The following is a 25,526-nucleotide window of genomic DNA, read 5'->3' as shown; positions in this document are numbered from 1 at the left end:
ATCAAGTGATCCTTAAATATAACGTATTGTTGTTTGCGGCCCACGTGTAGCCTCGCAGGTAGCAGGTGCTGAAAAGGACTTGCTGATTGGGAGAGAGAGGTATTATTTTTTCCTGTGACTGTAGGCATCGAAGCTTTGCAGAAGGGTTCCGCAGGCCGCGGAGGGGCGGGGCTCAGGCCAGAAGCCCTCCCTCTCCGGCCTTTTCCCGGAGGCGCCAGCCGGGCAAGGAGGAGGGGCGGGGAGCCTGGGGGGGAGTAACTGTCAAACCTCCTCGGTTGGCGCCATTATTTAAATGGTACGTGCCCGTCTCGCAGCTGTACGTGCCCGGGGCGGGGCTGCGAGCCCCCGGAGCGGGGCGGAGGCCGGGGGCGGGCCGGGGAGGTGGAGGGGCGAGAGGGGACTGGCCGGGGCGGGGCCAGGCTGGCTAGAGGGGCGGGTTTAGCGGCGGTCCCCGGCGATGTTCACTGCGCTTGCGCTGACAGACGCAAGATGGCGGACAGTGCGGAACTAAAGGTAAAGCGCAGCTCGAATTCACTTCTAATATTCGGCCACGGAGACTGTGCCGCTGGTGCCAGGGGGGATGCGTCCGACCCTGGGGGGCTGCTCGGGCCTGACTCCAACCGGGCCTGGAGTTGTAGAGAGGAGCGGCGCGCCGGGCCCCAGCCGAGGGGGCCCGGCAGCGGCGGGCCGCGGGCCCCGGGTGCCTCGGGGGCGCTGACGGGTCGTCCCCAGCGTGTTATTGTTGTGGGCGCCTCTGGCGGGGGTGGCGGGGGAAGAGATAGGGAGTCGGGAGGTGGGGGCCGCGGCTGTCCCCGGGGCTCGGCTTCCTCACCTTCCAGGCAGCCTCCCCGCCCCCCGTGGGGAGCGGGGGCAGGGGCAGGGTGTTCATGTTGGGGGCATTGGGAAAGCTCCCCGCCGCCGCTTCCTCTTCCTCCTTTGCAGTCCCGGGCTCCTGTCAGGCGCTCTCCTCAGACCCCCGGGAACTTGGCTCCTGCCGCCCCGCCCCTCCGGGGCTCCCTGCCGCCCCCGCCCCGGACTCGGTTCTCCCCGGCTGCCCGCCTGTCAGGAGGCGCCCGGGGTGCCCCGTTTGTGGGCAGCGCGATCCTGGGGCGATGGGGTGGGGATGTGGGGGAGAAGCTCCAGTAAAGTTTAGTGAACCCCGGGCTGGCTTTGGGGTTCGACTGGGGGGTGACGGGGGAATCTGCCTGGGCGGGACGGTACTCTTTCTCTCTGATTCCGGGCAACCGGGGGGAGAAACCCCCTCGAAGGGTGTGTATTTGGAAGCAGTGGTAGGTGGTGGGAAGCAGCTACTCTCTCTTCTTTTTCGTCTCTTCCTTTTGGCTGGTGTGGAGGGTGAGAGGAGCCTTCGGGGGGTCTCTGCACACACCATGATGGCGATGCTATAGCTGATGGAGGTGAATGGTTAGTGTTTATATCCCCCCGTTGCCTTTTGTTTGTAGGGACATCTTGCTGGCCATGTTGATTTGAACGAAATTTTTCCCTCATCCTACTTCAACCCCCAATAAATAGAACGTTCCTTCCTTCCTCTCAACTGTACCAATTGCTCTCGCCTCGCGAAATTGGATGAAAGGGTGCCCCCTTTTCCCCGCTTTTTCTCCCACCCTAATCTTTACCTGATGATGGCTTCTTTACCGAAGCAGATATGCCACTACACAAGCAGTTGGGGGAGGGGGGGTGGAACCCTTATGATTGGATTGTGACAAATGGGGCTCCGCTTGATTAATTTTGGTTCAGTAGCAAGCAGTTTTTAACTAACGCGTATTATTTCGAGGCTGTGAACGCGATATTCCCTTCTCTGTGGCTTCCTGTGTGTGAACCGAGTAGTTGGTTAAATCTTGACCCAGAGAGCTGACATCTCTGTCAGAGTGGAGATCGGGATATACAGTTGTAAATCTTTGGGGAGAGTCGTCTTTTTATAATTAATGAAAATTATTTAAAGAATTATCACGGTTATCATGAAACGACAACTCCTAGAACAAGCAAACGCCAGGTATGTTTCTGGAGAGTTTTTCAGTGGAAACCTTCGCTGAGGGATCGTTTTTCCCAATAGTTTTTCAATGTTAACATTCCAAAATTTGTATATTTAGGCTCTGCCTTTGAGTGTCATTCTTTTTTAATTTACTTCTAATTGCAAATTAAGGGAGAGCAGATTTAGAATGGATGGTTTCGTTTTTTCCAGTTTCAAACTATTGACTGAAATGAAAAAGCCCCAGAAATTTGAATATTTGGAGGTAATTAACTCTTGAAATAAAAAAGTGTGCAACTTTAAGATACATGTTTTCTGTAGTTTTAAAATGTAGTCACTATGTTGCTGTGATCTTTGCCTTCTAATATTTATTTTGCTAGGAATCCTTTTGAATGATAGCTAATCAGTTCTGTTTTACGTGGACTACAGAGTAAAGCTGAAAAGCTTGTGCTGGCTATGTTGTCACTCTTGATGCTGTCCAAAGAAACTGGTATGGAAAGCACATGCTGAGAGATTTCCTCCTTTGTTCTTTCTCATTTTAAGAAAGTGCCTTTGGGGATAGATCAGATCCCTGGTGTGAGTCTTGTTAGGTAAAGTTTCTCTTCACAAAAATGAGCCTGCATCAGATGAACGCTAAACACTTGGGGGGAAACATTATTTTTCTAAAATTGGTCTCCTGTTTTGCTCTCTCCAAAATCTACTTGAGTTTTTCCAAAGGAGTTTTTTTCTAATATTATGTTCTGTTGTACAGTTTTTTTCTCCAGATTATAATAACTGCTCTTGACATACTGATCTGTCATTGTGTGTGCCCAGTACTTTGAGGAGCTGTGATAAATTGCTTAGTTAGTAATAGCTGTGTTAAACATGTTTATATTTGATTGTGGTTACATTTGCTCTTTTTTTTTTTTTTTTTTGAAGGGGAGGAGATGATCTTAGGAACGCCTACCATAGTTATTTAAGAATGTGTATATGTAATTTTCTGTGCAGTAAGCTTTGGAAGATACTCCTTTTGAAATTATATTTTCTGAGTGGTATTTTGTTTGTTTTTTTGTGGTGTTTGGAGATAAGTAGCACTTATTCCTAATAAGGAATGAAAGGTCAGAGTAAGAATTAAGAAAAACTCAGATTTTTCAAAGTTTTAGGTGAATACAAAAGTATTCCAATGGATTTCCAACTATGAGGCTTTGAGTAAATAGTGACTTTTGTTATCTTAATTTACAACCCACATTTCATTTTGCTGTGGATTGTATTCATAATTTTTTTCCTCATGACCCATTTTAGTGAGTCCTTTTAAATCTATAACAGATCTGCAAGATCAGATGGGAAAAATGGATAGATCTGTACCCCCGTAGGAATTGTGCAAGCTGCAACACTTAAAGATATTGCCAATAAAAATTAGATTATGAGTCAGACATATCAAAAAGTTCTCTGTACTAATTTGTTTATGAAAGGTTTAATTTTTCATTAGGGGAATACCCATAAATGACATTTGTAAGAATGTAGAGAGTGAGCATTTTATTGTCTTTAGGAACTCAAAAGCAGGAGGGTGTGATGGCCAGATGATTTTGGAAGTTAATCTGACAGCTTCATGTAGCTCCTCTTAAAGTAGTTTAAAAAAAAAATTACAAATTTTTTTGCATTAAAAGTCAAATTGCGTTATATTGCCGTTTTTAACTCGAGGAACAGTGGGAAGGAAGAAGTTCATTATCATTTTAGTGGAGTAAATAATGGAATTCAAGGGGAAGAGAAATCATACTTTAAAAACCATACCTTTAAAAGTAGTCTCTGTATAAGCATGTCAGTAAATTCTGTTGTCATATTCTGCCTGTTTTCAAGAACTAGCCACTTAATTTTGATCTTTGTGGTGTAATTTGTCTGCTTTTATTTCAGATAGAAGCAAGTAAATCTGACAGTTTATTCATGAATTTGAATTGAATTTCCATAACTTGCTTTTCTCAAGTGCCACATTTAGATGGCTTTTGTTTTAAGTCATCATTTTTATGAACAATATTTAAAAATTTGTAAAACACTTTAATATTTAAGTATTTCATATAATTGTTTTGAAATATCTCCTTTTCCTCCTCCGTTTTCTCCTGGATAATTGTATTGTCTTTCTCTTCAAAGAGTCTCTTGTAATCCCTGTTGATTGCAGTAGTGCTTAGTGGTGAGTCCATAGCTGATTAACCTTGGGTTTCTCCTGGTGAACTTCATCAACATGCTACTCCAGGGTTCTTGCTGAGGCTTTTGAGTTCAGTGTAATTTGCACCCTTTCTTGCTTGTAACTAGGGATAAGAAAAGAAAATGTCTTAGAGTTATAGTAGGGATGGGAAGAATTATCTAAATTTCTGGAAAACTGCAGTGTTTATGATGAGACATAGCCTTTAAAAACAAACAAACCTCTGGTTCATTACTTCATAGAATTGATTGCAGTGTGTTCTGAAGTATTCTGCTCTGGCATTAAGGACCTTGTTTTTTTTTTTTTATGTTTGAATAATGTCTTATATGGTACTTTGCAGTTCATAATGTATCACATTATCTCATTTGATTTTTCCATCAGTTCTTTAAGGTAGTAAAGGCAGGTAATAGCTTCCTTTTACCAATAAAGTAAGCCCAGAAAAGGTAAGTGACTAGCCCAAGGTCATACAGATAAAAGTGGCAGGGACTTGAGCCTAGGTCTTGTGATTTCAAAATCCTGTACTGTAGGCTGCATTAAAGGTGCCATGTCAGTCCTGGAGCCCTCTAGGGTGCTTCGCTCACAAAGAATTCTAGTTATGTTGTTGCTAATACTTTCCCTCTTGCTCTATGCCAGGGTATTTTTGGATATTCCTTGGGCTTTTTGCAAGGAAGATTTTTGAGTTTGTTAGTTGGAATCATAGACATTAATTCTTGCAAATATCATTTTACTTGAGAAGGTTTCAGCGAATACTGAAAAGTAAGCACAAAAATAAACAGCACCTGTAATCCCAGCACTTAGAAATACCATGGTTAACATCTGGGTATCCATTTAGACTTTCTCTTTGAGTAAATGCATATGCATATACATCACAAAAGAGAGATTGTACTACTCTTTATATGTAATCTGCTATTTTCATGGCTGTCTTTCCAGGTTAGTAAATATAGGCTTATATGATCATTTGAAAGGTAACATTGTATTTTATTCAGCTGTTCCCCTATCATTGGACAATCAGATTACTTCCACTTTTTTGCTATTTTAAACAATGTCTTGACAAACAGCCTGATAGAAAAGTTTGCAATATTTTTTTTAAAACTTATTTTATTTAGTTATTTTTGGCTGTGTTGGGTCTTCGTTGCTGCAAGTGGGCTTTCTCTAGTTGTGGCGAGCAGGGGCTACTCTTGGTTGCGGTGCGCGGGCTTCTCATTGCGGTGGCTTCTCTTGTTGCAGAGCACGGGCTCTGGGCTCACGGGGTTCAGTAGTTGTGGCTCGCAGCCTCTATAGTGCAGGCTCAGTAGTTGTGGCGCACGGGCTTAGTTGCTCCGCGGCATGGGGGATCTTCCCAGACCAGGGCTCGAACCTGAGTCCCCTGAGTTGACAGGCGGATTCTTAACCACTGTGCCACCAGGGAATCCCCTGAAAATGTTTTATTCTAGCTAAATATATTTATTCTACAGACCTTTTTTGTGTGTGCTTCAGGGAACAGTGCAAATAAGATTTTGATTAGATGAAGTGTTGTGAGTGAAAAGTAATTTTTGATTTGTTCATTGTTTATACCTTTATTATTTCTGTTCCTGTAAATCTGTCAGTAAACATTATATAAATGCTCTGAATCGGAACATTTGATAAAGTATGAAATAGATTATGAGAATTTTTGCTTTACCCATATTTTTAATCTCAAAGCAAAGTGTCGCCATAGTATAAGATTGGTAGGTAACATTGTTTTGGAGAGGCTGTTAGAGAAAGGAGGTTACATAGGCAATGAAACCATTTTTCTATCTTAAGAACCTTTATGGGTTAAATCAATTAATAAATGCATGTGTGAATTGAATTAAGAATATTATTTGTGCAACATCTGAAAGTACTGCACTGTAGAAGGAACAGCTGATGAAATTAAGGGTATGAAATTGATCATACTCTAAATTTGATATGTTAAATTTGATCCTCCCCTAAATCTTTAGCATTTATATAACAAATTGTATCATTAGAATTTTTCAGAAATAGGTGATAGAGATATTTAAAAATACTTAGTTGTCCTTTACTATCAATTTCAGAAATAGTACTAATTGTTATGCATTTTTTTTTTTTTTGCTATTCTTACTGCAGAATGTTTTGAGTGCTACTTCCTCTTCCATGTTAAAAATTGTGGAACTCCCAATTGCTTTTGATTCCCTCTACTCTTGGTTTCGTGGTAGCACGTGAATAAAAACTCCCTAAGCCCCTACTCCCCTCAGAATTTTCTGGTAAACCTTCATTCTTAGCCATGAACTTCTAAAATTCATCAAAATGAAGAAATCACCTTTTTTCCTTTTCTACTTCACATTAGATCAAGCAAACAAAACAAACATAAACCCCTTGAACATTAACTAGTAACTTTGAATTATCAATAACTTTCACAGGACTGTTAATATATGTTCCTGTTTTTAAAAGCTTCATCTCTTCCTTACCTTTCCTGCTATTCTTCTCTGCTTTCAATTTCCCCCCTTTGGTTGCCAGGTCAGTTTTCCCCAAACACTCCTTTCATCCTGTCACTCCACTGGCTTTCCATTGAAAACAGGATAAAGTCTTAGCTCTCAGTTTGGTATTCAAGATTTTCTATAGTCTGACTCCAGTACATTTCGTGTGTCTGTTTTGTCTCCTCCACTGTATAGCAAAAGTTTTTAACTTAAAGCCAGAGCTGTTAGTTTGCTTTTTTATTGTTGACTAGTGTTCTGCATTGTACACCACTCCATTTTCCCTCATCCCTACCCTGTGGACACAGTAGGTGCCTGAGATATATTCGTGAAATGAGTTACATTCAAGATTTGTTTCTGTTAGTGAGGGGGCAGATGCACATGTTTATATGACAAGTCTAAATTGTGAATGTTCGGCGATAGGGTCATATCTTCATACTTTTTTTCGTGGCTGCTGCGTAGATGAACTTGAATAACATTAAATCCAGATAATTTGTGAAAGACTGTTGTAGGTTTACCTTTTACATTTCTCATTGTAATGTTATAGCAGTTAAGTAGAATAAAATTTTAAAGGCCTTCATCTTCACCCCACCCACTCCTTACCCCTTGCAACCTCTTTGGTACCTATTCTATTTTTTGAGAAGGAGAGAGCATAAGTTTTATTGAGGTATAATTCGCATACCATGCATTTCACCCATTTAAGTGCACAATTAAATGGTATTTTAATATATTCACAAAGTTGTGTAACCATCACCGCAACCAGTTTCAGAATATTTGTCTTACCCATCCCCCCCACCAAAGAAATCTTGCACCCTTCAGCTATCACCCTATTACCACAACCCACCCCACCCTCAGGCAACCGCTATCTACTTTTTGTCCCTATAGATTTGCCTGTATTGAACATTTCGTATAAATGGAATCCTATAATATGTAGTCTTTTGTGTCTGACTATTCATTTTTCTTTGGACATTTAATTATGTGTGTCTGTATAACATTCATAATTTATTGTATGTATGTATGTCTAGATTCAGAACAAATTAGGGACATACATGGAACTCAGTAAGTAAATATTTATTAAATGAATGTATATGTATTACTATACATAATCATACTATATACAGTATCCTTTGACTTTTTTCACTTAACTGTATACTATATTGAAGCTCTTTCCATGACATGTGCCAAAACGAGATGGTCTCTTTCTTTTTTACAGTGCAAATATTTCATATGTATGTTTGTAGAGGTTTACCTCTTGAATTTATCAGTGTATATGTCTAAAAGTTCTTAACTTGTTTTGATGGTTTCCTATATATTTTTTAAAAAAAATAGTTGCCACATTTAATGTAACTCCTATAATATTAATATTGGAGTCTCACTTAAAAATAGGAATGAAAACTGTAACAGGTAAGGGTTGTTTGGCTTGAGGAGAAATGAATGTAGGCTCTTTATGGGGTGCTGGCAGTACACAGCCAAAGCAATTCATTTTGTATTTGGGTTTCTGAATTTGAGCAAGCCTGTTTTTAGCTTCATGGCATAGTGCTTAAAATAGAATTTAAACATGCTATCTTGTGCATTATGGTGAATTTTAAGACTTTTTCTTGTAGCCATGTAGGTCTAATCTTAAGATCTGAAAGATTTCAGGGTAAATATTTTTCTCATGTATTAAAATCATCAGTCTGGTCTATGGGCTTCTGTGAGTTACCCAAGAAAGAGAACATAGAGGCACCTAGGTCAGAGTCTAGCTTATAGTAGGTATTTGGTAATTATTTGTTATTTATTCAGGAAGTATCATATTCTGTCGTTCATTATATGTTTGAGTTCCGACTGTATGTGAAACACCAGATTATCAGTTGGTTTGAGCATATCACCATATAAATGGGTGTATTTATTTAAACACTCTTGTTATAGTGGGGTATGTACTAAAAATATTTTTTTCTTAATCATCCAAGTAATGCACCACCTATTACAGTGGTTCTCAAAGTGTGTTTCCCAGAACTCTGGTAGTTCTCCAGACTCTTTCTGGGGATCCTGCAGGTCAAAACTATTTTCTCAATAGAAGTAAGACATTATTTGCTATATTGACATTTGTAAAATCAGTGGTGGGTAAAATTACATGAATTAAGGCAGTAACACTAAACTGTACTAGTTTATGACATCATGCACTTGGAATTAAGATGATGAAGCAATAAAACTTATTAATTTCATTATGTCTCAATTCTTGAATACGTTTTAAAATATATTTTGTGTGATGAAAAGTCCTGTAAACCACTTTTACTGAACACCAAATCTGATGATGGTTATTAATTCAAGAAAAAGAACTTGTGCAGTTGTTTGAGTTGGCATGCTGAACTAGCTACTTTTTTGTTTGTTGGTTTTTGTTTGTTTGTTTTGCGGTACGTGGGCCTCTCACTGTTGTGGCCTCTCCCGTTGCGGAGCTCCGGACGCGCAGGCTCAGCGGCCATGGCTCACAGGCGCAGCCGCTCCGCGGCATGTGGGATCTTCCCGGACCGGGGCATGAACCCGTGTCCCCTGCATCGGCAGGCGGACTCTCAACCACTGCGCCACCAGGGAAGCCCTGAACTAGCTACTTTTTTAATGGGATACCATTTTTATTTGAAAGAATGGCTGACAAAGTATGGTTATAAAGACTTGGGTATTCGGCAGACATTTTCTCGAAACTAAACCAAGTGAGCCTGTCACAGCAAGACAAACTGACAATATTTGTTGCTAATGATAAAATTTCAGCTTTCAAGTGAAAATAAAATTTTGGAAGATTTATGTTTGCCGCTTTGAGCTTGACAGTTTCCCAATACTTGACTTTTTTTTTTTTTTTGGATGAGATCAGTGGTGGTTGTTTTATTTAATTTTATTTATTTTTTGGCTGTGTTGGGTCTTCGTTGCTGCACACAGGCTTTCTCTAGTTGCAGTGAGCAGGGGCTACTCTTCGTTGCGGTGCGCAGGCTTCTCATTGCAGTGGATTCTCTTGTGGAGCACGGGCTCTGTGTGTGGGCTTCAGTAGTCGCAGCACACGGGCTCTAGAGTGCAGGCTCAGTAGTTGTGGCACATGGGCTTAGTTGCTCCACGGCACGTGGGATCTTCCTGGACCAAGGATCGAACCCGTGTCCCCTGCACTGGCGGGTGGATTCGTAACCAGTGCGCCACCAGGGAAGTCTCCCGGGTGGTATTAATGAATGTTATATATTGAAGTTGTAAAGTGAAAGGGTCAACATTTGGAAGAACTGCATAACTCACTGAACCAATACTTTCTAAATAATCAATGCATGGTATTGCAAAATAGTAAAAAGATCCATTGGAAATGTAAGACAAACCAACGGACTTGAGTATATCAGAGTAGGAAATGTTCATTGATATGGTTTCAGATTCCATACTGGAACAGCCTTTAAGAAACTGCCACTTGTTGAGTTTTGGTAGAGGACCAAAGAATATCCACAGGTATCTGAGAAAGCTATTGAAATATGCCATCTTTTTCCACTACATATCTGCATGATGCTGAATTTTCTTCATGTACTTCAATCAAAACAACCTAATGCAGATTGAATGTGAAAGTGGATATGAAAATGAGGCTGTCTTTTTTAAACCAGACATTAAAGAGATGTGCAAAAATGTAAAATAATGACTATTTTTACAATTTTTTTTGTCTTGGAATAGTCTTTTTAATTTAATATTTTGATATATGTTAAGTAATTTATTATTTTTTAAATGACAAATCTTTAAAATTTTTGTTTTCTTTTTTCTTTAAAAGTTTTTAATTATAGTAATATATACATAACTTAAAATTTACCATCTTATCCACTTTTATTTTATTTTAAAAAATTTATTTATTTTTGGCTGCGTTGGGTCCTCGTTGCTGCACGGGCTTTCTCTGGTTGCAGTAAGCAGGGGCTACTCTTTGTTGCGGTGCGCAGGCTTCTCATTACGGTGGCTTCTCTTGTTGCGGAGCATGGGCTCTAGGCGTGCAGGCTTCAGTAGTTGTGGCACGCAGGCTCAGTAGTTGTGGCTTGCGGGCTCTAGAGTGCAGGCTCAGTAGTTGTGGCACACGGGCTTAGTTGCTCCGCGGCACGTGGGATCTTCCCAGACCAGGGCTCAAACCCATTTCCCCTGCATTGGCAGACAGATTCTTAACCACTGTGCCACCAGGGAAGTCCCTGTGTTTAGTTTTAGAGTATTAGAGTGACCATATATAATTTATCAACCAAAGTGGGACACTTTTAAGAGTGGAAGGGGATGCTTTTAATGATGTTGCTAGAACAACAGATGTAAAATGGAAAACTTGAAGATCTTGTAATTTTTTCTAAAATACTTTTTTTGTGAAGTGCTAAGAAATGAGATGACAGTGATTTAAAAATGATAATAATAAAGAAGAGTTTTGTGGCCAAGTAAATTTGTAAAATGTTGGACGCAAAGTTAACATACTTCTTCTGCTGGACTTCTTAGGACCTTTAATGTGTGAATGTTATTTGAGAAGGGAGGGCATGATGGGGAATTATAGACTCTTGAATTTCCTGGACCCTTTTTTTTTTTTGGTCCTTATTTGAATTTGTTACAATATTGCTTTTGGTTGTTTGTTTTGATTTTTTGTCCCCAAGGCATGTGGGATCTTAGCTTCCTGACCAGAGATCAAACCCTCACCCTGTGCATTGGAAGGCAAAGTCTTAACCACAGGACCACCAGGGAAGTCCCTCCTGGACCAGTTTTGCCCCAGCACCCTATTACTCTGAATATCTATTAACCGTATGAACGTAGTTTGGAAAACGGTGACTTGGAGTATCCTGTCATTTAAATTGGAGCTTTTTAATGTGAAGCTCAATCAGATTGCTTCTCAGTTTTAAGTTTTATTTGGGATTTTGTTTTGTCATATCTGGGCAGCTAACTTTATTACAGTGAGTAGAATTTGAAGTTTAAAAAATATAACCTCATAAAATAGGCATTATATGCAGATGACATACTATATGTAGAAAACCCTGAAAACTCCACACAAAAACTACTAGAACTGAAAAATGAATTCAGCAAGGTAGCAGGATACAAGATTAACATACAGAAATCAGTTGCATTTCTTTAACAATGAAATATCAGAAAAGGAATGTAAAAAACAATACCTTTTTAAAAATTGTATTTATTTTTAAAATATTTATTTGATTGGAGTATAGTTGATTAACAACCTTGTGTTTCAGGTGTACAGCAAAGTGATTCAGTTATACATATACATGAATCTATTCTTTTTCAAATTATTTTCCCATTTAGGTTATTACAGAACATTGAGCAGAGTTCCCTGTGCTATACAGTAGGTCCCTGTTCGTATCTGTTTTAAATATAGCAGCGTGTACACATCAATCCCAAACTGCCAGTCTATCCCTCCCCCTCCAACCCTCCCACTGGTAACCATAAGTTTGTTCTCTAAGTCTGTGAGTCTGTTTCTGTTTTGTAAATAAGTTCATTTGTATCTTTTTTAAAGATTCCCTATATAAGTGATATCATACATGTCTTTCTCTGTTTGACTTACTTAGTATGATAATCTCTAGGTCCATCCATGTTGCTGCAAATGGCATTATTTCATCCTTTTTAATGGCCGAGTAGTATTCCACGGTATATATGTACCACATCTTCTTTATCCATTCATCTGTCAGTGGACATTTAGGTTGCTTCCACATCTTGGCTATTGTAAATAGTGCTGCAATGAACATTAGGGTTTATGTATCCTTTTGAACCACGTTTTTCTCTGGCTATATGCCCAGGGAGTGGGATTGCTGGATCATATGGTAGCTCTATTTTTAGTTTCCTAAGCAACCTCCATGCTGTTCTCCATAGTGGCTGTACCAGTTTACATTCCCACCTATAGTATAGGAGGGTTCCCTTTTCTCTACACTCTCGCCAGCATTTGTTGTTCGTAGACTTTCTGATGATGGCCATTCTGACTTGTGTGAGGTGATATCTCATTGTAGTTTTGATTTGCATCTCTAATACTAAGCGATGTTGAGCATCTTTTCCTGTGCCTCTTGGTCATCTGTATGTCTTCTTTGGAGAAATGTCTATTTAAGTTTTCTGCCCATTTTTTGAATGGGTTGTTTAAAAAAACAATACCTTTTAAAAGCACACCAAAAAAAAAAGCAAACCTTAGGAATACACCTGACCAAGGAGGTGAAAGACTTTTATGATGGGAACTATAGAACATTAGTAAAGGAAATTGAAGATGAGTCAAAGAAATGGAAAGATATCCCATGCTTTTGGAGTGGAAGAATTAATATTGTTAAAAAGGCCATACTACCCAAAGCAGTACACCAATTTAATGTGATCCCTATCAAATTACCAATGGTGTTTTTCATAGAGGTAGAACAAATAATCCTAAAATTTATATGGAACCATAAAAGACCCAGAATTGCAAAAGCAATCCTGAGGAAAAAGAATAAAGCAGGAGGCATAATCATCCCAGACTTCAGACAATACTACAAAGCTACAGTAATCCAAACAGTGTGGTATTGGCACAAAAACAGACATATGGATCGATGGAACAGAATAGAGAGCCCAGAAATAAACCCACACACGGTCAATTAATCTTCAGCAAAGGATACAAGAGTATAAAATGGGGAAAAGTCTCTTCAGCAAGTGATTCTGGGAAAGTTGGACAGCTGCATGTAAATCAGTAAAGTTAGAACACACCCTCACACCATGCACAAAAATAAAATGGCTTAAAGACTTGAATATAAGACAAAACGCTATACACATGAAAAGCTGCTCAACATCACTAATTATTAGAGAAATGCAAATCAAAACTGCAATGAGGCATCACCTCACACCAGTCAGAATGGGCATCATCAGAAAATCTACAAACAACAAATGCTGGAGAGGGTGTGGAGAAAAGGGAACCCTCTTGCACTGTTGCTGGGAATGTAGATTGATATGGCCACTATGGAGAACAGTATGGAGGTTCCTTAAAAAACTAAAAATAGAATTACCATATGACCCAGCAATCCCACTACTGGGCATATACCCAGAGAAAACCATAATTCAAAAAGACACATGCACCCCGATGTTCATTGCAGCACTATTTACAATAGCCAGGTCATGGAAGCAACCTAAATGCCCATCGACAGATGAATGGATAAAGAAGATGTGGTACATACATACAATGGAATATTACTCAGCCATAAAAAGGAATGAAAGGAACGAAATTGGGTCATTGGTAGAGATGTGGATGGATCTAGAGGCTGTCATATGGAGTGAAATAAGTCAAAAAGAGAAAAACAAATATTGTATATTAATGCATATATGTGGAACCTAGAAAAATGGTACAGATGAAATAGTTTGCAGGGCAGAAATAGAGACACAGATGTAGAGAACAAACGTATGGACACCAAGGGGGGAAAGTGATGGGGGGTGTGGTGGTGGTGTAATATGTATAAAATAGATAACTAATAAGAAACTGCTGTATAAAAGAATAGATAAAATAGAATTCAAAAATTCAAAAAAAAAAAAGGCAAAACGCTATAAAACTCCTAGAAGAGATCGTAGAGGAGATCATAGGCAAAACATTCTGTGACATAAATTGTACCAGTGTTTCCTTACATCAGTCTCCCAAGGCAATAGAAGTAAAAACAAAAATAAACAAATGGGACCTAATCAAACTTAAAGCTTTTGCACAGCAAAGGAAGCCATAAACAAAACGAAAAAACAGCCTATGGAATGGGAGAAAATATTTGCAAATGATGTGACCAACAGGGTTTAATTTCCAAAATATACAAACAGCTCAAAGAACTCAACAACAACAACCCAATCAAAATGGGCAGAAGACTTAAATAGACACATCAAAAGAAGACATACAGATGGTCAATAGGCACCTGAAAAAGATGCTCAACATTGCTAATTATTAGAGAAATGCAAATCAGAACTACAGTGAGGTACCGCCTCACACTGGTCAGAATGGCCATCATTAAAAAGTCTGCAAATAACAAATGCTGGAGAGGGTGTGGAGAAAAGGGAACCCTCCTACACTGTTGGGGGTAATGTAAGTTGGTGCAGCCACTATGGAAAACAGTATAGAGGTTCTTCAAAAAACTGAAAATAGAATTACCGTATGATCCAGCAGTCTCACTCCTGGGCATATGCCCAGACAAAACTATAATTCAAGAAGATACATGCACCCCTATGTTCATAATAGCCAAGACATGGAAACAACCTGAATGTCCACAAACAGATGAATGGATAAAGAAGATGTGGTACATACATACAATGGAATATTACTCAGCCATAAAAAATGAAATAATGCCATTTGTAGCAACATGGATGGACCTAGAGATTATCATACTAAGTGAAGTAAGTCAGAAAGAGAAAGACATACTATATGATGTCACTTATATGTGGAATCTAAAATGTGACAGAAATGAACCTATCTACAAAGCAGAAACAGACTCACAGACATAGAGAACAGACTTGTAGTTGCCAACGGGGAAGGAGAGGTGGGAGAGGGATGGACTGGGAGTTTGGGGTTGGTAGATGCAAACTATTACATATAGAATGGATGGACAACAAGGTCCTACTGTGTAGCACAGGGAACTATATTCAATATCCTATAATAAACCATAATGGAAAATAATTTTTTTAAATAAAAACATTGTGGGAATTCCCTGGAGGTCCAGTGGTTAGGACTCAGCGCTTTCACTGCAAGGGCCTGGGTTCAATCCCTGGTTGGGGAACTAAGATCCTGCAAGTCTTGTAGTGTGGCCAAAAAAAAAAAGGGCTTCCCTGGTGGCGCAGTGGTTGAGAGTCCGCCTGCCGATGCAGGGGACACGGGTTCGTGCCCTGGTCCGGGAAGATGCCGCGGAGCGGCTGGGCCTGTGAGTCATGGCCGCTGAGCCTGTGCGTCCGGAGCCTGTGCTCCGCAGCAGGAGAGGCCACAACAGTGAGAGGCCTGCGTACCACAAAAAAAAAAAAAAAAAAAATTGTATATATCTTTTTCTAAGCTTGTTTTTCTCTGAAAGCTATAAATCAAGACTAGCATATGATAACCTTAATTGTTTTTTTTTTGTGCACCCTGGATAGTGTTTATTGAATACTTACCTTAAGATTGGAGAATCTTGGGGAAAAATAATCACCTGAATCCTAAGTAGTTGAACAATCTTATTTGTAACCTTAAACCTTGTTATATGGAGGGGAATTTCTTATCATGTGCCACTGGGCTCTATAGTCTTGACCCTGTTATATCCCAAGTTTTAAGGATGACCTGTATGAATATTTAAGTAGCAAAACTCTCAGATTTTGTAGGTGTCAGAAAGCTGGGAAGAATGTTAGATGACAAATCAAGAGGAATTAATTCATCATCATCATCACCTGTGCACTTACTAGATGTCATCTACCATACTTAGCGTAGGCGATGTGGAGAACAGTGTCCTTGAAAGGCTCAAAGTCTAGGGGAGGACATAGACTAGAAAATCAGCTGTTTACAACACTGTGTGATAAATGCTGCAGTGGAGAGTGCAGGGTGCAGTTCTTCCGGGTTTTGAAAGGTTGGAATAATGAACTTGGAAAAAACGAAGTTTACCAGCACTGTATATAAAGTTCTATTATTAAATTTTAAAAATTGTATTAGAGGATGAGGAGGTTTAACCTAGTAGCGTTTCATGTGAAAACAATTGAATAAAGGTTTTAGTTAACCTCAAGCTTAATGTGAGCGACAATATGATGTGGACGTGACTCCCTGTCCCTGCTGAAAGAAAAGCATAACGTACAACATCCTTCCACTTGCCTAAATAAAACAGGCCAGTCAGTCTAAAATGCCTTATTAGGTTGCACTGGTATAAATAGCTCTGTTCATAATAAGAGAGATAGTACTAAGCATAGTCAAACTATTATCTGGATTATTTCATTCACTCTGAGTATGATGGCCAGGGTGGGAAGGGGTCTATACCAACAGGATGAAATTTTAGAACCACTGGGTAGAAGTTTAAGGAAAATTTCAATTCATAGAGCTTTTCAGTAATGTAGGATGTTTTACGATTAGATTGTGAACTCAAGTGTTTCAGCAGAGGCTGAGAGACCATCAGTTAAGGAGGTTACAGTAGAACTTCATATATTAGATGGAGAGTTGGACAAGATGATTGCTAAAGTTCTATTTTAAACTAACAACATTGTAAGTCAGGTATACTTAAAGAAAAATAAATTAAAAAAATAAAGTCCTATTTTATGTTATGATCCTGTGATTCTACAGTTTTTAAAAACATCATTTCAGGGCTTCCCTGGTGGTGCAGTGGTTGGGAATCTCCCTGCCAATGCAGGGGACACGAGTTCGATCCCTGGTCTGGGAGGATCCCACATGCCGTGGAGCGACTAAGCCTGTGCGCCACAACTACTAAGCCCGCGCGCCTAGAGCCCGTGCTGCGCAACGAGAGGCTGCCACGGTGAGAGGCCCGCGCACCGCAATGAAGAGTAGACCCCGCTCTCCGCAACTAGAGGAAGAAAAAACGCGTGTGCAGCAATGAAGACCCAATGCAGCCAAAAATAAAAAATTAAAAAAACAAAAACTAAAAAAAGAAAAACATCATTTCATGGACTTCCTTGGTGGTCCAGTGGTTGAGACTCCGTGCTTCCACTGCAGAGGGTCCGGGTTCGCTCCCTGGTCAGGGGAGTTCTGTATGGCGTGTGGTGCGGCAAAAAAAAAGAAAAAACTCATTTCAAATTCCCTAATAATGTCTGTAATTGTCAGTACTCTGCAGCATTATGTGGACTTCGGCATCTGACTTTTGAGTCTGAGCTCCGCTATTTACTAGCTCTAACTTTGATTGAATAGGTTACACCTGTTACTCTGAAATAGTTCTCTTGATACTTTCCCTCTAAGGTTTTTACTTGGGACCCAGATTGAAGGCTGTGATTTAAAGATTTTTGTATAGTTACAGAATGCATTTTTTATCACTTTTTGTTTGTTAATATTTATCTATTCTTCCTTTTACAGTTCTTAACTTTCTCTCAGATAAAGTGTAATGTATCTTTCATTGCATCTTGTCTGAAACTTAAATTAGATGATATCTCCAGTTGTAAATGCAACATTTTGTTTGGTTTTGGTTGGAGGAGTTTGTGAAAAAATATTCATTCTTTTATAATTTGATGGACTTAAAATTTCTTAAAGCTTTATTTTTTTATAAATTTATTTATATATTTTAAATTTTTTGGCTGTGTTGGGTCTCTGTTGCTGCACGCAGGCTTTCTGTAGTTGGCGGCGAGCGGGGGCTACACTTAGTTGTGCATGGGCTTCTCATTGCAGTGGCTTCTCTTGTTGAGGAGCACGGGCTCTAGGTGTGTGGGCTTCAGTAGTTGTGGCTCACGGGCTCTAGAGCGCAGGCTCAGTAGTTGTGGTACACGGACTTAGTTGCTCTACGGCATGTGGGATCTTCCTGGACCAGGGCTTGAACCCATGTGCCCTGCACTGGCAGGCAGATTCTTAACCGCTGTGCCAGCAGGGAAGTCCATAAAGCTTTACTATTTGAAAAGTGAACGATTGTTCTCATGATCATGTATAGCACTGCTTTTTAAAAGACACCTTATCTAGATTATTGAACGTTCTTGCAGATTTTCTTTGCAGTATTTCTTGGTCCTGTCTCCTCTATTTCCACTGTCACAGTTTCTTCTTACATGTAGATAATTAATTCTTGCTTGTTGCTATGTCTTTTAGCTAGAAGCCTTATTTTCTTGGTCTCGTTTCATCCATCCTATAGGTGGCTACCTAAATAACCTTAAACTATTTTTATCGCATGTTTACTGTCCCCAAATAAGCATTTATTCTGCTGCTTGTTTACTCTGTAGAGTCTAATTTCTCTCACTGTCATTTAGTGCCCCCATCCCAGTGTAACACATACTCTGTCCTGGCTAAGATTTGTGATAAGACACTTGTATTGGTTGGGGGTTATAAATTTGAGCTCTGAAGTCAGGTCAGGTTTGAGCCCTGTCTCCATCACTTATCTACTTATTTACTGTTTAGCATCAGTTCTCTCCATACGATGGGAATAATATTGGTCTGTCTCTTGGGTTCATGTGAGGGATAAGTAAGATACTCATGCTACTATAATTAATATGTAATTGGCATATTATAAGCATTTAATACATATTGGGTTTATCATTTTTACTGTATCAACTCATGTATGACACATATATATATATTAGAAATTTATTTATTTATTTATTTATTTGGCTGTGTTGGGTCTTCATTTCTGTGCGAGGGCTTTCTCTAGTTGCGGCGAGCGGGTGCCACTCTTCATCGCGGTGCGCGGGCCTCTCACTGTTGCGGCCTCTCTTGTTGTGGAGCGCAGGCTCAGTAGCTGTGGCTCATGGGCCTAATTGCTCCACGGCATGTGGGATCTTCCCAGAGCAGGGCTCGAACCCGTGTCCCCTGCATTGGCAGGCAGGTTCTCAACCACTGCGCCACCAGGGAAGCCCGACACTTATATTTTTGACTGAGAACATTGCTCATTGAGAGATTTCACTGACCATACAGATTGTTTGTATTTCTTTATCCTGTGGAAGAGTAGAATGAAAAGAAAGATTGCACTTAATAGTTATAACATTATAGAATTTTGAAATTGAGGAATCTTTGAGTAGCTCTTGTCAATCTGTCATTTTTTAAAGAGAGAAAATAGACCCTGAAAGATAGTGATTCGGTAAATTAGTGGCCGAGTTAGTATTAGAATCCAAATTCTATATATACTAGTACCATATTATGTTGTATTTGTACCTAGCACATTTGAGAATTGAATTAATGTGATTATGAGTCTCTGTCTCTGAAGAATAGCTTATCTCTATGTGTTCATTGTTTGTTCCTATATTCCCTTTCTACAACTCATTTACGGCTCATTCATGGATCCAAAAAGCACTTATTGAACATCTGTGTGCAGAGCGGCTTTTTACTTAAAGTTATATTTGTCCTACCTCTGCATAAGAAGTTTGGCAATGTGTTAGAATTTTAAACTCTTTTTAAATTAAGCTAAACTTCTTTTATTGTAAAAAATATTTAATCCAAATTTTAAACTGTTTTGATTTCGGTTTGTTATTTTTAATATTTGAGTTATCATCTAGAAGGAGCTTTTGAAGGACATATCCATGGGTTTCATGAAATGTGGTAGTACATAAATGGGGATAGTATTTAAATTATCTATCAAAAATCAAAGCCATGGTATGCCATTTCAACAGAGTGTTAGGTTTATACTTTGCTTGAAGGAGAATGGAATATTCATGTTTTGTCATTATGTGGGAGCTAAATGAATCCCATGTGATGGAAGATACCAGAAGGGGAGAAAGATAATCAGCTAGAGGAGTAGGCACTACAGGTCATTTTTCAGTCATCTTATATTGAGAAATAAATAAAAGATGAGAAATCAGGTGGAACAAGATTATGGAGAAGTATGTAACCAGCCTGACTTGCTGCTTTAGTAGAAACTGTCTAACTAGGTTTTCTGGTTGAACTGGACATTGTTGACAAATTGCTAATCTAACAGCTGTTTATTAACTATTTCAAGTGGAGAGGATTAGAAATGATCCTAAAGTCAGTTCCATTGAATGAAGAATCTGACTTTGAAAATAATGGATAAAATATTTTTGTAGTACTGTACAATCTTTATGCAGTTAGAGTATTTTTGATGATTGCTTTTGTGGGTAGAAAGTAAAAGTATAAATGAAATATTATGACATTGTTAAGTGCCTATTTTGACTGTCTTTAGAATTCATTTTGGTTTACAGTTGTTTACAAATTGATACCAGATAAAGATTCATAATATAGAGTCTGCTTTATGATTCATCGTCTAAAATACTGCAGTGGGATGTGTGAATGAGAGTAATTAGGTGGTTCAACGGGAAGTACCTAATTCTTATTCACAATTTAGGTATGACCTTTAATAATGTAGGGTACTAATGAGACAGTAACATTGGCACATTTTTTTTTTTTTTTGCGGTACGTGGGCCTCTCACTGTTGTGGCCTCTCCCGTTGCGGAGCACAGGCTTCGGACGCGCAGGCTCAGCGGCCATGGCTCACGGGCGCAGCCGCTCCGCGGCATGTGGGATCTTCCCGGACCGGGGCACGAACCCGTGTCCCCTGCATCGGCAGGCGGACTCTCAACCACTGCGCCACCAGGGAAGCCCTGGCACTTTTTATTTAATCTCAGAAATCTCTCTGTCTACAGTACTTGTTGATATTGCTTGACTATTGTCTTGTATTTCTCTTTCTCAGAATATGGTCCCTGCCTCTGTAGTTGGAATGGTGTTCTTATACAGGCACGCACACCGAACTGTGTGTGTGCGTGTGTGTGTAAAATGTTACATATCTGAGAAGGAGATTAAGTTGAAATGTGTTCTTATAGAATGGTGAGGACCTTCCCCTCCTCCCTCCCCATTCCCCTACTCTGCCCTGAGAACACTGGAAGCCAACCTTATACTGCCAAAGCAGGAGGTTGGAGGATTCCTCTGTGTCAAAAGTGATCAGATAAAAGGAAAAAATGGAATCCTCATGATAGCCAAGTTCCTGCCTTATCATCCTAGAGTGCAGTACTCGGTCTGCTCACTCACACAGTTCATCTGATCATCTTTTTCGTGTCTTACTCTTAGATATAAATGTACAGCCAAAGGTTCCCTTACTTGAGGGAAACGTCAAGCATGAAAGGCAGAGACCAGAGAAAATAGCAAGAAAGAACTCAGATTACAGAGACAGTGCAGGCAGGTGAAGAAAATAACAACGTCAAACACCCTATTTATTTATATTCTCAAGAGAAAAGATGCTGTAGTAAAAAATAAAATTTTTAAAAAAGAGAGAAGATACTACATTCATGTAAAATAAGAACAAGATATAGAGGGGGAAAAAAAAGAGAAAGAAAAATGCAGCAAACAGAAAAGAGCTCATGGGAATTGAAATTTTAATAGAAGAGTTAGAAGATGAAGTTGAGGAAATGTCCCAGAAAATAGAGCTAAAGACAAGAGATGTAAATGCAAGAGGAAAAAGAAAACAGATCAAAAGAGAATTAGACAGTCTAGCAAGGCCAGTATCTAAATAATAGGTATACAAGAAAGAGAACAGAAAAAAGTCAAAGGAAGATTACTGCAAGAAAACTTCCCAGGGACTTCCCTGGTGGCACAGTGGTTAAGAATCCACCTGCCAATGCAGGGGACACGGGTTCGATCCCTCGTCTGGGAAGATCCCACATGCTGCAGAGCAGCTAAGCCCGTGTGCCACAACTACTGAGCCTGTGCTCTAGAGCCCGCAAACCACAACTACTGAGCCCGTGTGCCACAACTACTGAAGCCCATGTGCCTAGAGCCCGTGCTCTGCAACAAGAGAAGCCACAGCAGTGAGAAGCCCGCACACCACAATGAAGAGTAGCCCCTGCTTGCCGCAACTAGAGAAAGCCTGTGTGCAGCAACGAAGACCCAACACAGCCAAAAATAAATTTATTTAAAAAAAAAAAAAGAAAACTTCCCAGAACTGAAGGACATACATCTATAAATGTAAAAGACTTAGCAATTATCAGTTCATACAACTAAGAAAAAAAAAACCTACTCCAAGATACAATATTGTAAAATTTCAGAACACATAATGAGAAGCATCTGGAAGCTTCCTGAGGAGGATATATAGGTGACTGTGAAAGACTGCAGATCAGAATGGTGCCAGGCTTCTTAAGAGAAGATGATGAGGAAAGGCCTTCAAAATTCTGATGGAACATACTTTCCTGCCTGGAATTCTATACTGAGCCAAACTCAGTTACTAAGTATGAGTAAATGAAGATATTTTTAGACAATGCAAGGGATTTTTTGAAAAGTGTACTTCCCATGCCTCCTTCTCAGGAAGCTACTGGAGGAAATACCCCACTAAAAAGAGAAAATCAAGAAAAGAATTGAGATCAAGGAAACAGGGGGTCCAACACGAAGAGTGATAAGGGAATTCCCAGGATAAGTTAAAGGGAAATTCCATGACCATAGTTTTGTACCAGGCCTAGAGAACAAGCAGTCTAAATTGGAACTTGATGGAGGATTGTATGAAGTATATTTTTAAGAAAGAAATTAAAGGACTTCCCTGGTGGCGCAGTGGTTAGGAATCTGCCTGCTGCTGCAGGGGACATGGGTTCGATCCCTGGTCCGGAAAGATCTGACATGCCGCGGAGCAACTAAGCCCATGTGCCACAACTACTGAGCCTGTGATCTAGAGCCCACGAGCCACAACTACTGAGCCCGTGTGCCACAACTACTGAAGCCCATGCGCCTAGAGCCCATGCTCCGCAGCAAGAGAAGCCACCACAATAAGAAGTCCGTGCACTGCAACCAAGAGTAGCCCCTGCTAGCCGCAACTAGAGAAAGGCCACGCGCAGCAACAAAGACCCAATGCAGCCAAAAATAAAATTAAAAAAAAAAAAAAAAAGAAATTAAAACAGAGATTTACCTGATATATTTGAATATGTTGAGAGGAAAGTTAACACTAGCAATTTAAAGATGAATTAACTGTAGTTACACAGAAAATTAAGCAAATGCAAAAATGGTGCAGTTATTAACTAGAAGGAAAACAAGGTCATACAAAAAAAGAAACAGTAATAATGATGTACTTTTGGCTCGTCTGTGAATATTATTTACAGCCATAGTAATATTATAAACTCTTAACAGTTGATTCAACCAAAAATGATGATGGGAAGTTGTAACAGATCTAAATCATTACCTTTTAATAGGAAGTCAATTTTTTTCCTAAAGGGAAAATATTTTAAATAACTAATAAACCTACTATATAGTAGAAATAGTGAAAAAAACGCCTGAAGAAATAGCTAAAAAGACTTGAAGGTAGTTGCCTTAGGGATGTGAAAAATGGGGACAGGGCAAGTGACATCTGTTTTTCTTGTAAAACTGTTCGACTTTTAAAATGGTGTACAGGTCTTTCTGATTAAAAAGATTCATTTAAAAAAGTTGACCCTCACAGAATGCTTTCTGTACAGAATATACACATTTCTCAGGCATTCTATCATTTGGGGTTGTAGAGTCAGCAGAATGCTATCCAAGGAGGCAATGATTTCTAGTAATAGCAGTGGTTGATGTTATCCTTAGTTATAAATATTCATTTTGTTGTAGTGCTAACAAATGGAGATTTTAAACACACGAAAGATTAAAATACATTGCGTTTCAACATTTCACATTTAAGTGTTTAGTTTTCCTCTGTGTTGTCAACACTTTACATTGTGAATTGATTGCTCCATGCTTCTTTGAAGCTTTTTGGTTGAGAGATACTTCAGACGGTTGCGTTTCCTGCCCTCTTTTATTTGGTTTGTTAAATAGTGCATGCTTATTACAGTCCTTAAGATTATGCAGCAGCTGCTCCAATAGTAGCAATAGATAGCACCTCATCTTTCACTGTACCTGATTACAAGGTGCAATGGTTAATTTGAATCCAGATGTTTTCTTTTATCTTAACCACCAATTTTAAGCTAAAATGTTGAAGCTTGAAGTTGAGATTAAATATTAAATAAATTGATCTTTTAGAAGTTTTTCTCTTTCCTAATTAAAAGGCATGTGGTTTGTTTTTGCTAAAAGACACTAACATAGTGTAAAGGTACAACATTTGGAGTGAACTAGTTTTGTAACATTCAACAAATTTCTTAACCTTCCTAGGCCTCAGTTTTCCCATCTGTAAATTGAGGACAATACCTACCTTATAATTGTGATGATTAATTATGCATCCTGTGAAAATGAAAACAAAAATTATGCCTATGTCATTAACTTTTTTCTTTTGATCATCAAGCAAGAGATTTTATTTTATGCGAGTTGTCAATGTATTCTTCCATAGAAATAGAACAATAATACATCTGTGCTGCATTTAAATCCTTATACACATAGAGTTAGGACAAAAGCTGTCATAAGTTGATGGTAACCGCTGAGTTTCCGTTTTTGTTTTTGACTTAAGAGAATGGAGCTGAATTGAAATGGAAAGACATTCTTCTCTTTCTAAAAATTTATCGTGTTTTCTCTGTAAAACAAAATACATTTGACCAATGCCAACTTAAGTTTAGTTTTAACCTATAATCTTTGAAGCATAATTCATGTTATTTCTCTAAGAGCAGAAACTTACTTATTAATACAGTGCTTTTTCTGTTGCAATCTCTGTTCCTTTTAAAATAAGTAAAAAAAAAATCTTTAAAACTATTTTGTACTCTTAGGACAGTTTGGATAGTAAGGAGAAATTGTTATCCTGGCATTAGATTCTCATAGGAGCGCGAACCCTACTGTGAACTGCGCATGTGAGGGATCTAGGTCACGTGCTCCTTATGAGAATCTAATGCCCGATGATCTGAGGTGGAGCTGAGGCGGTGAGGCTAGTGCTGGGGAGCGGCTGCAAATACAGATTATCATGAGCAGACAGGTTTGACTCCACAGAGACCATAATAAATCAATGCACTTGAATCATCCTGAAACCATCATCCCCCCCTCCCTGGTCCATGGAAAAATTGTCTTCCACGAAACCAGTCCCTGGTGTCAAAAAGGTTGGGGACTGTTGCCATAGAGGACCTCAGTCTGGTCATGGAATCATTTGTAAAAAAAGAAAATTATAATAACAGCAAGATAAGTGCTAAAATAAAGATATGAAAAATGGCCAGTAAGAGTAGTAAAAAGAGAGTCATTTAGTTCTGCCAGGCCTAAAGGGCAAGGCTGACAAAATCTGGGCTTTGAGGAAACAAAGCATTCTCCAGGCCAGGGAAGGTAGGGGAAGGGCTCATATTTCTTTGGTTAACCCGCTATATTGCATATAAAGCTCTTTATACACTTGTTTTTCTCACTATTTTATTTTTCTTAATTGTTTTGTAATCTGCAAATAACTTCTAGATGATTGGCTTGAGATGGATATTATCCCAGGGAGTGGTGGTAAATTAGGGAAGGCAGCTTAGCTTTTGTGGTATT

At 39.3% G+C, this 25,526-nt stretch overlaps 1 protein-coding gene across 3 annotated transcripts in view; it reads left to right on the top strand.

Annotated features, from left to right (window-relative positions):
• The first annotated feature begins 408 nt into the window (after positions 1-408).
• PIAS1 (protein inhibitor of activated STAT 1) overlaps positions 409-25,526 on the top strand; it is a 121,345-nt gene continuing 96,227 nt past the window's right edge. For 2 of the 3 annotated variants that reach the window (XM_022579873.2, XM_022579870.2), the window contains exon 1: positions 409-513. In XM_022579873.2, the coding sequence (XP_022435581.1) occupies positions 490-513 (24 nt within the window). In that variant the 5' untranslated portion in view covers positions 409-489. Of the gene's footprint in view, positions 514-1,097; positions 1,290-25,526 lie in introns of those variants that run through there. The other variant, XM_089907069.1, reaches the window with a different exon arrangement.

Source organism: Delphinapterus leucas, chromosome 2 (genome assembly GCF_059928025.1).
Source record: "Delphinapterus leucas isolate spDelLeu-1000000601 "Yukka" chromosome 2, BTC_Dleu_Yukka2, whole genome shotgun sequence".
Taxonomy (NCBI): domain Eukaryota; kingdom Metazoa; phylum Chordata; class Mammalia; order Artiodactyla; family Monodontidae; genus Delphinapterus; species Delphinapterus leucas.
This window is presented reverse-complemented; position numbering and strand designations above follow the sequence as displayed.